The 11,078-nt window shown below is 37.0% G+C and overlaps 1 protein-coding gene across 1 annotated transcript; it reads left to right on the plus strand.

Annotated features, from left to right (window-relative positions):
* Positions 1-6,330: 6,330 nt before the first annotated feature.
* On the plus strand, positions 6,331-7,281 carry LOC122914150 (olfactory receptor 52A1-like). Its single transcript, XM_044260783.1, has one exon. The coding sequence runs from the start codon at positions 6,331-6,333 to the stop codon at positions 7,279-7,281; it is 951 nt and encodes a 316-aa protein (XP_044116718.1).
* The last annotated feature ends 3,797 nt before the right edge of the window (positions 7,282-11,078 follow it).

Raw genomic sequence — 11,078 nt, forward strand, 5'->3', positions numbered from 1 at the left:
AACATATAATACATCATTAGTTTTTGGTAGTGTTCAATGATTCATTAGTTGCATACAACACCCAGTGCTCTGTATTTTACTTTGGGTGATGGTTACACAGGAGCATACACATGTTAAATCTCACTAAAATGAATAAAATAAACTTATTATCTCTTGAATGGCATTTGGGTTTTCAGGGCTAGTCTGTAAATTATTATACAAGTCTTGTTGTAGACTTTTCTATTTGCTTCTTTTTAGTATATACTAAGTAGTAGAACTGTTGGATTATGAAGGGAGATATCTATTTCTTTGCAAGAAAAATTCAAATAGAAAGAAAGAAGATGGGGCACGTGGGTGGCTCAGTCATTAAGCATCTGCCTTAGGCTTGGTCATGATCCCAGGGTCCTGGGATCGAACCCCACATCCGCTCCCTGCTCAGCGGGAAGCTTGCTTCTCCCTCTCCCATTCCCCCTGCTTGTGTTCCTTCTCTCCATGTCTCTTTCTCTGTGTCAAATAAATAAATAAAAATTTTATAAAAAGAAAGAAAGAAAATTAAACCATATTAATATAGGACCTGACCAGAAAAAAAAATGGACATTAACTATGTTTCAATAATTAAGCTATAAAATATAATGAGAAAAATCTCTAAAATATTTCTTGGCTAAAAATGATTATATGCTTTTAATGAAAACTTCACATTAATGTAAGTGTATTAAAGAAAGGAGGGAGGGGGAAAATACTCCAAAGAGAACAGACAACTGACAGAGATTTTTTTTTTTTTTTTTTTTTTTTTTTTACTGACAGAGATTTTTTGAGAAAACTGTGTGAAATAAGCATAAAAAGAGAGGGAGAGAAAAGAAGAAAAAGAAAAAGAGAAAGAAAAAAAAGGAACAAGAATTGAAAGATGAGAGATATGACAGAGAATAAAATATGGGAAATAAAGTGTAGAGCAAAGAAGGTGAGATAAGGTGGTGAGCAGAAAAGAAAGATGTCAGACCTTAGCATAAATTCCTGAGGAAGCTGAGAATAAGAAAGAACATGAAAAATCAAAGAAAGGTGACCCCCCCCAAAAATGGCACATTTATAAGCATTTTCTTCTCTTCCAGACCAAACTGATTTTGTAGGTGAACTGAAGCTAGACTAATAATTCTGAGATTGGACGAATACTGACAACTTAAAGCCAAAAATTAAGTACACAAGTGAATAAAGAAGATGGTATCACATGAAGATACAGAGTATCAGACTATTGAACCTCAGTTAGAACAAAAATATCTAAGTGGAAATCTCTGCCTTTTGGCTGCTATCATCCAAAAGCCAGTAACCTACAGACTTGCTAGAGAAAGAGTTTGCCACCATCATATTGCCATCAGTTAACTAATGATTTTCTACATCAAATGACTAAACTAAAACTTTGGGTCAGAAAGCAGCCAACCTGTAAAATACGTTCCACATTCTGAGAGGAATAACCTGTTACTAACAATAACCTACAAAACTTGCCATCACGGTGACACAGTAAAAATGTTGCTACTGGAGTTATTGCCATTACCTTTCAAAAAAGAGAAGAGAGAATTTTTAAATATCTCAATGACCATGGGAAGCTTGAAGAATGTGTGCCTTGAGAAAAAAAAATACTTAAAGTTTATTTGAAGTTGAAAATTACTGTAAAATACTAGGCAAGAGTAACATTCTTTGCAGGAGGATCAGGAAGAAAAGGAGGAGGTGAAGGAGAAATAGGAGTCATAGTGTAGTAGTAGTGGGAAAAGGAGAAGCAGGTGGAGCCAGATTACTATAGTATTTATTAGTGCAATAAAAATTACTATACTACTTCATCTCCATTAACAGAGGATGGAAAACATAATTATACTTTACTTCTATGTCTTGTGCTCGCTTCGGCAGCACATATACTTTACTTCTATGTCTTGAGAAATCTCCATTTCTCACATTCTGGTGTCCTCACTACTCATGAGCTTTTGCTCAAATTTCTCTAAACCTAACCCAAGATCAGAGAGTTCCCAATTCTCATTCCAGGCAGACCCTTTCCTTCTAGAATTGAGGGAACTTTCTAACCTGATGTTACAAGGCCAGGCCAACTTACTCCTGGGAAGGAAACGTGGGGGTCAGAAGGATAATGACACACTGGGGAATCAGAAAGATAATGACGCTCTGGGATCCGCCCAGGCACTCAGGAAGGCCTAGAAAGCTTTCCTTTAATATCAATCTCTGCTGGAAATCTTGGTGGATACAAAGATACTACTAGACTATTCACATGCCAAATCAGCCCTCAGCTCTATCCAGGTAAAGTTCTGCACCTATAGTTTTGGAACTAGGAGTTAGTAAGGAGCTGTAATGGGTGTTTATTTTAGGAGAGAATGGAGAAACTAACGTTTTCCAATCCTGTTTTGATCATTAATTTTTCTATCCATTGCCATGTTATTTACATTCTGTGTGTTTAGAATTTTTCATCCACCAAAGGATAAAAAGGGGGTTAGATCTGTGTAAATCTAATATAATTTAGACTTGAAAGAATTTTGCAGATAATTTGGTCCCATCTTCTATGTATGGTCCTCTAACAATTTATGATACATGCAAAGTGTTTTTCATGATTCTGGATTCTAGTCACCTGGATGCCTACTAATTCTAATGTTCTTAGGCTCACTGAAAATTAAAAAAAAAAAGATGAGATAACTCACCACTTATATCTGTAGAGATGTGGAGTGTTTGAGTGATACAGAAAGGAAGAAAAATAGAGGAAAATTGTAGGCCATGAAAAGCTTCAGTATCTCATCCATTTATATGCCATCTTTGTCCTTTTTTGTGATGGAACAAAAGATATCTCAACCTCCTTTCTGACCTCTTGCCTCTGTTGGAGATCATGTATTAAAACCTTTCTTCCTCTTCTACATAGTAACTAAAAATGAGCCAGTCCATTTTATGATAGCATTTAGGCCATTTTGAAAGCTAAATCATCGAATTCATGGCCTTGTTGTTTCTCATAGTAATTATATTTAAGTAACTCAGATGAAGTGGGCTCATCTTATTTTATTCCTAATAACTCGCAAAGTTTGCCAAGGAATAATTGTTACAAAGATTTTGTAAAAATCAAGTGACATTTTTAACTGCATGGAAATCTACAAACTAGTTGGAACATCACCTTATTTTGGCTGTGGTCAATCTTATATACAGGAAGATGGAAGGAAGCTCTGAAATTTTCATCTTCTTGAGGAAATTTTTTCATTTCTATCATCAAAAGTTTTCACTTTTGTTTGTTTTTTCTTGTCTCTTTGATGTTGTGCAGCCTGTTTCTGTCTTAATAAAATACCTTTTCAAAAACTGCTACAGATAAAATGTGAACTGTACCAACCACTGATGTGTTCTATATATGATCTCATTTAGCACTGGGGTAAGTAAGGATTTGTTGTTAATTTACAGATGGATAAACTGGGGTGGTGTGTAAGGTAATTTGGCAGGATCCCATAAAATATAAATATGTGTGTGTGGTGGGGGACTCATCTATCAGTTTCATACCCTTGATTTTAACCACTTGTTGATTCCTAGATAACTATTCTCTGAAAAAAGGCATTATTATCAAGTTAATGCAGCTAAGTACAATATTTCTGCCTTTACAATATCAGCCAGTTATTGAACGATTATTTAGGAGATACCGATTTATTAAGATTTTGAGATTTCTTTCTCTCTTAGCTTCTATCAACTGGAAACTCACATTCATAACTATTAGCAACATTCTCCACATATTCCATCATTTTTACCACCACATACATCCAAATATAACATGGAGACATCAAAGGAAACCATTTTACACAATATGGCTTTAACCCATATCTTATGACTACTTTGACTATTGTCTGCTCATTAGTATTCTTGCAAGAAGACAAGCAAAGAGAACTCAATGTCCCTCCACCAATTACTTTTCATTCATGTAATAATTATTGTACCAAAAATTCCTTTGATATGTCCACACATGTACTTTATGTGACTATGACACAGCTATTTATATGACTATTTCCAAGAGATTGCCCAAGAAAGAAATAGACTTCCATTACTATACCTAAAAGGTTCCATTTTTCAGGTTCTATGGATATCATCAGATTAGAGGAAAACTTGTTGTGGGTTATTTCAATCAGTGTGTTGACATGGAAAGACTGGTATAAAGTGTGAACCAGTTTAGCTATCAGAGAATGATTAATGCAACAGACACTTGGGAAATAAAAAATGAGTTTCTTAAAAATGAAATTTGAATCCCCTTAAAGAGAAATCAGATCGGGGCACCTGGGTGGCTCAGTGGGTTAAAGCCTCTGCCTTCGCTCAGGTCATGATCCTAGGATCCTGGGATTGAGCCCTGCATCAGGCTTTCTGCTCAGCAGGGATCCTGCTTCCTCCTCTTTTCTCTGCCTGCCTCTCTGCCTACTTGTGATCTCTGACAAATAAATAAAAAAAATATTTTAAAAAAAAGAGAGGCCAAACTATGGAAAGAACCAAGATGCTCTTCAACGGATGAATGGATAAGGAAGATGTGGTCCGTATACACTATGGAGTATTATGCCTCCATCAGAAAGGATGAATACCCAACTTTTGTAGCAACATGGACGGGACTGGAAGAGATTATGCTGAGTGAAATAAGTCAAGCAGAGAGAGTCAATTATCATATGGTTTCACTTATTTGTGGAGCATAACAAATAGCATGGAGGGCACGGGGAGTTAGAGAGGAGAAGGGAGTTGGGGTAAATTGGAAGGGGAGGTGAATCATGAGAGACTATGGACTCTGAAAAACAATTGAGGGGTTTGAAGTGGCGGGGGGGTGGGAGGTTGGGGTACCAGGTGGTGGGTATTATAGAGGGCACGGCTTGCATGGAGTACTGGGTGTAGTGAAAAAATAATGAATACTGTTTTTCTGAAAATAAATAAATTGGAAAAAAATTAAAAAAATAAAATAAAAAAAAGAGAGGTCAGATCAATTCTGTAAAAAGTATAAAAACAGAAAGTTGTAAGATTAGCTCATGATATTCAGAGGTGCCTCAGGATTCAAATCACAGCAATTATCATAGTGTAATGTGTAGAATCTTAATACAGAGTCATAGTATAGTGTAAAGGTATTAATAAGAATGTAAGACTCCCACTGTGAAACCAGAGGGCTTCCACACAGATTACTGAGTGATCCGTTGACATTTAGCTTGTGAAGAGAAAACATCATATTCATCCAGGAGTATGGTATCTCTAAACCGATTCTGCTTCTGCTTGCATCCTGTCTTATTTTTAGCTGTTACTCATCTTAAAATGTTTCTCTATTCTTTTTCTAATTTCCTAAGCCCCTCTGTAAAAAAACATCCTCCATATTTTACCCTTCCTATTCCACTCAACAAATCCACTTTAAAATTAAGTGAATTTAATTCATTCAGACAACTAAACATCCCTGGCTGCCTGTGACAACAGACAACCCTCTTCAAATCTCCTTGAAGGGCCACACTTAATGTCCCGTCAGTGATTTGTTCAATGTCTTTATGATGAAAACTGAGTAAATATACAGCTAGACTCTCTCCCACCAATCCTCATTTGAGAGCCAATGTCACAGATTCAGTGATCTATAACCTGCTCCCCAGGACCAGGAATGATATTGGTTGAGGATAAGGCTCTCATTAGCTATGTACTCACCCACATAGAAGAGAAATGGGGTTCTTCTAGGTCCACAAGATGCCCAGAGGGGATCTGCATTTACAGCAAAATTGGACTGATATCCACAAGGAAATAAAGAAGGAAAGCCTACAGAAGGTGTTTCAAACACCTGAGTGTAGAGATCATGGGAAATGCAAAAGATCAGTGATCTCAGACTTGTGATTTCCATTTCCACAAAAAAATGTCAGAAATCCTAATACTCTCCCTTGTTCACATATGAGTCTAGTGGAGGTTTTGTTTTGTTTATTTTGTTTTGTTTTAGATTTTTATTTATTTATTTGACAGAGAGAGTGAGAGGACACAAGCAGGGCGGACAGTGGGGAGAGAGAGGGAGAAGTGGACTCCCTGATGAGCAGGGAGTCCAGTGCGGGGCTCAATCCCAGGACCCTGGGATCATGACCTGAGCCGAAGGCAGACGCCTAACCATCTGAGCCACCCAGGTGCCCTTCTCGTGGAGGTTTTGTAGGATTGCTTGCTATTGCTATGTTGGCATGTAGCATTAAACCTCTGAATAATCTGGCCAAACTGTCATCCAAAGTACTGATCTTATTTCTTAAAGCTCTATATGTCTGAGTAATAGTAGGGTCTGTGTATCTTCACTTCCCACTCCCATTCTCTTTCTACAGGAATGAGAATTAATGAAAAGAGAGATCACTAACTTCCATGGCATCCATTAACATGTCATATATTGACCCCACAACAGTAATGCTAATTGGGATCCCTGGACTAGAGCACGTGCAATTTTGGATTGGGTTTTCTTTCTTTGTAATATGCGTGGTGGCTCTTCTGGGAAATATCATTTTACTGATCATCATCCCAGCAGAACGCAGTCTGCATCAACCCATGTACATCTTCCTGGCAGTGTTGGCAGCCACTGATATAGGACTCTGTGTAGCCATTGCTCCCAAGATGTTGGCCATCTTCTGGTTTGGGTCTTGCTCCATGACTTTTGATGCTTGCTTAGCCCAGCTTTTCTTCATCCATGCCTTGCAGGGCATGGAATCTGGCATCCTGTTGGCGATGGCCTTTGACCGCTATGTTGCCATCTGTGATCCACTGAGACACACATCCGTCCTCACACCTTTCATTCTGGTTACTATGGTGCTGGTTGTGGCAATTCGGGCAATGGTGCTTGTTGGCATTTTACCAGTTTTAATCAAAAGGCTACATCTTTTCCATTCCATTGTAATTGCCCACTCTTACTGTGAGCACATGGCTGTGGTCAAGTTAGCTGCAGAAGATGTCAGAGTCAATAAAACGTGTGGTCTCCTTGTAGGTTTTACCATATTAGGATTTGACATGATTTTTATCCTCATTTCCTATATCCTTATTTTCCAAGCTGTTTTTCGTCTACACCAAAAGGAGGCACGGCTCAAAGCATTTAATACATGTACAGCTCACATTTTTGTTTTCCTTGAATTTTATATTCTTGCCTTCTTCTCCTTCTTTAGCCACCGTTTTGGACATGTTGCTCCCCCTACCCACATTCTTCTGTCTACTATCTATCTCCTTGTACCACCTGCACTCAATCCTATTGTTTATGGTGTAAAAAACAAGGTAATCCGTAAACGTGTGGTACAGATTTTTTTTCTGAATCATCAATCCCAGCAGTAAACTATTAAATGGTTATGTTCTTGGAGAGAATATTTTACTTCCTAGGGGTAGAGACAAGTTGAACTCTGTCTCTATCCCTAGGTAGAAAACTGTGCCCGCATCATCTTTCCCAGTTAAGCAGCTGTATTCATTATTAGGGGCTTTACTTCAATATGCCCAAACTTAAAGACATTTATTAAAAGGCATTTATTTCACAAACTATAGCTAGGATGAAATAAAATCTGTTCAGGTTAAGACTGCTATTACCTCTATTCGTTCATTTAAATTATAATTTTATTTTTATCAATGTCTTCCTTTTTGTTTAATTTACAATTCTTTTAATTTTTTATAAGAAAGTTTACTGATTTTCAAACTTTTGTCCTTTGGAATATTTACATTATAAGCTTGGGATTTCATTTCAACCACTGCTTTTGTTGCATCCCACAATTATTGACATCTTATCTTAACACACAGTCAATTCCAATAAAAGTAAGAAACTGTCATTCATAGTTTCCTAACTTGAACTTTAAATAAACCAACTCAAGACCTCTCATTTTGAGGAGTTCTGTATGTCTGCATTCCCAATGTGATATGGGATATCATCTGCTATATGATAGCAGAGAATATTGGCTAAGCTCTAGGATAGAATATTCTAGTATAACAGTCACAACTAAAAGGTTTTTGTCCAGCTGTACAGTGGTGACGCTAATATAAACACTGTTGCCCGTAGAACATCACCAGGTCAAACTGGCACCGCCACTTCTGCATCTGCCCTTGAAGTCTGGCTGTTCTACAAAAACTCCATCCCTCAGGGAGAGACGCAGAATTTTCTAGGTATTTCTCCATGAGTTGGAGTTCTAGTGGAGTAAAAGCCAACCCACAGATCTGCTGTTGAGGCATTTGGAGTCACTGCAGCACTGATGCACAGTTTCATATCCTATAGCTCTGTCTAGCATTGTGGTCTGGTATGTAGCTTTAGCATTTGTCCTATCTCATGGCAGGGACCCTCACACATATCCCTTATTGATAAATGCCAAAGCCTGTTGCCCTTTGGTATATGGGCTTGCAGGTATACCTTCCTAATGCCAGCCAAGAGGAATGAGTTAGCCAGTAACCATCATCAATACCAATGGCATTATCATTCACATTATCTCAGATATGTCTAGGACCATTTTATAGTCCATAAGTGGAGAAGGTAAGTCTTTCTCCCAGCACAAATTTACCTTCACTCCAATTTTCATAATCTTTTCTCTGGATTTGTGTCCTTAGATATGAGTAGTAATTCAGTCATGGTGAGGGAAACTGTGCCTGAGTCATCTTTCCCGGTTAAGCAGCTGAGTCAGTTGTTTGCTTGCATGTCTAACATTATTTTATAGCATGGTGCACAATATTGTTCTGTGCCAGTAAGGCACAATTCCTGAGTTACCAACAGTAAAGCTGTCATTCCTGCTACAACCAGAAGTCTGTTACTTCACTCACAGAATCAAGTTATCTTTTTTCCTTGTATGGTCACAATAAGACCTGGGACATGAGACAAATGCTTTATCCTTCTAGACATCTATCTTTCATTCCCTCAGACCACCTCATCCATTTTTATACCACATTTTCAAAATGTGAAAATCCTTACTGAATTTATGCATTAAATAATTTATTTTATGCTATTTCTCAAATGCCCTCTCTCCATTAGGTGGACATTATATGAAGCAAAGAGCCCATATGCTTCATATCATCCTTGTTTGTTATTGCATCTTCAGCACTTACTGGGCCATAGTAGAATTCTGACATATATTCATTGTGTGAAACTTTTTTAATTAAGCAGCTGGCTGACCTATTATGTGTTTAGTGGCCTAGCGTCCTAACTGCCAGAATGTGTTGTGATTTATCTAGAAATAATTGAAGACTCTTCTTCAATATTAACTAGTATTCACACACACAGATCCAGAAAACAAAAAATTAAAAAAAAAAACAAAACAAAACACAAAAAAACCCTTTACCTATGACAGTGGGATCATGAGCCAAAGTCATCACTTTCATCTTAAGTATATCTGTGTACATTCAGTATAAATCTGAATATGAAAATGATTCTGAGAATATTATCTTAGCTTTTTAAAAAAAGACTTTATTTATTTGACAAAGAGAACGAGAGAGAGGGCACAAGCAGGAGAAGCTGTAGAGGGAAAGGGAGAAGCAGGATCCCCACAGAGCAGGGGGATCCTGATGTTGAACTTGATCCCAGGATGCTGGGTTCATGACCTGAGCTGAAGGCAGTTGCTTAACCAACTGAGCCACCAAGGTGCCCCAGTCTGGATTTCTAACTGGACTCTTTTCTTCTTTCATGAATCTTCTTCTTTTCTATGTTCACTGGCAAATTTTCATCATTTTTCAGAAGAATTAATACAAATATACCCCTAAACAGTGAAGTTATTTCCTATTTTCCTGATTCCAATTTAAACACAGTTGCTGAACAATTTTTACTTCCAGGCTCTGACTTTCCAAGATCCTGATAAATTAATTCCAGTGGAGCCTGATTATATGTAGGAAAAATTTTTAAAGTGTCAAGATTATTTTCTGAAATAACTCCTGTCAATGTCTCCATTTCATCATTCAAGAAACTGAGGCAGAAAGCTACCATATCTTGATAAGTTACAACATAGTTTGTAAGTGGTTGTTTGGAGATTCAAACCTGAGCAGTTGTCTCAAACATGACCTTTTTTTTTAATTGCCTCTCTTAGAATTGTATATATGCAAATATATATCTTATCTAAGGCAATGTGTAATCGAGGATAATAAAAAAATTTTAGACTACTAGAAATATGAGCACACAGGTAGCACTTTATTTTGAAGGGAGAAAGTGTGAAATCATATGGCAGTCAGCAAAAAAGTGGTCATGTTATACCTGGCACCTGATAACCCACTTGTCCAGAAAGAGAAAATAAGAATTTCAAGGTAAAAACTGACATGATCCTGAATAAATATACATGGAGAGAGGTATTCTAGCTACAGCAGAAATTGCTAACATATACTAATATGGGCTAATGACAAAACTGTTTTAACAATAGATCTTAAAGAAGCCTAAATCTTTGTATTACATACAATACTGACTATCCTACACAAAATTCCATATAAATATGAGTCATTGAACTTCAAAACAAGAAAAAAAAAAGGCATATCACAGTCAAGAGTAGCTAGAAAGATAAATTATAAGAAAATACCAGAACAAAATATTCTCCTATTTATAACATAGATTGGGGGTAGATGGTATTAGAATATGCAAGACCTTCAAAGAATGGACAGACAACTACAGATATTTTCAAAGAATCAACGGAGTCAAACTGAACCGCAGTGAGGAAACAGATAAAATAAAAATGGTAGGACAATTTTTGATGTCATCAGGTCTTCTAGAAGAGTGTTTGTGGGAAGCAATTTCATCTAAAAAAACTTTAAAAGAATTATAGGTATACAGAATAAAATAAGACTACGTGAAAAAAAAATTCCAAGAAGAACTCTCTACACAGCATATCCTGACAATTTCTTCATCCATCCATTCAGAAATTTTGCCAAAACCAGGCCAATTTTCAACTTTACAGATTTAAACTGCCTTCAGTCTTATCATTCAGGAGATATAAACATTCCTGTTAGTGAAGACCTACAAATGTACAACAACACAGGAAAAGTCAGAGATAGGAGTCAGTAAAACATCTCGGATAAAGCTGATAAGACTGAACAATAGGATAGTCCTCTGGAGCAAACATGGCAGATAAGAGCACATAGTAGTGGAGCTATTGGATCATCAGGCAAATATGTTAAGAATAAATAAC

Source organism: Neovison vison, chromosome 7, assembly GCF_020171115.1.
Source record: "Neovison vison isolate M4711 chromosome 7, ASM_NN_V1, whole genome shotgun sequence".
NCBI classification, from domain to species: domain Eukaryota; kingdom Metazoa; phylum Chordata; class Mammalia; order Carnivora; family Mustelidae; genus Neogale; species Neogale vison.

Bases quoted from the DNA above. Each gene is read 5' to 3' on its own strand.
- LOC122914150 (XM_044260783.1), top strand. From the start codon at position 6,331: ATGGCATCCATTAACATGTCATATATTGACCCCACAACAGTAATGCTA.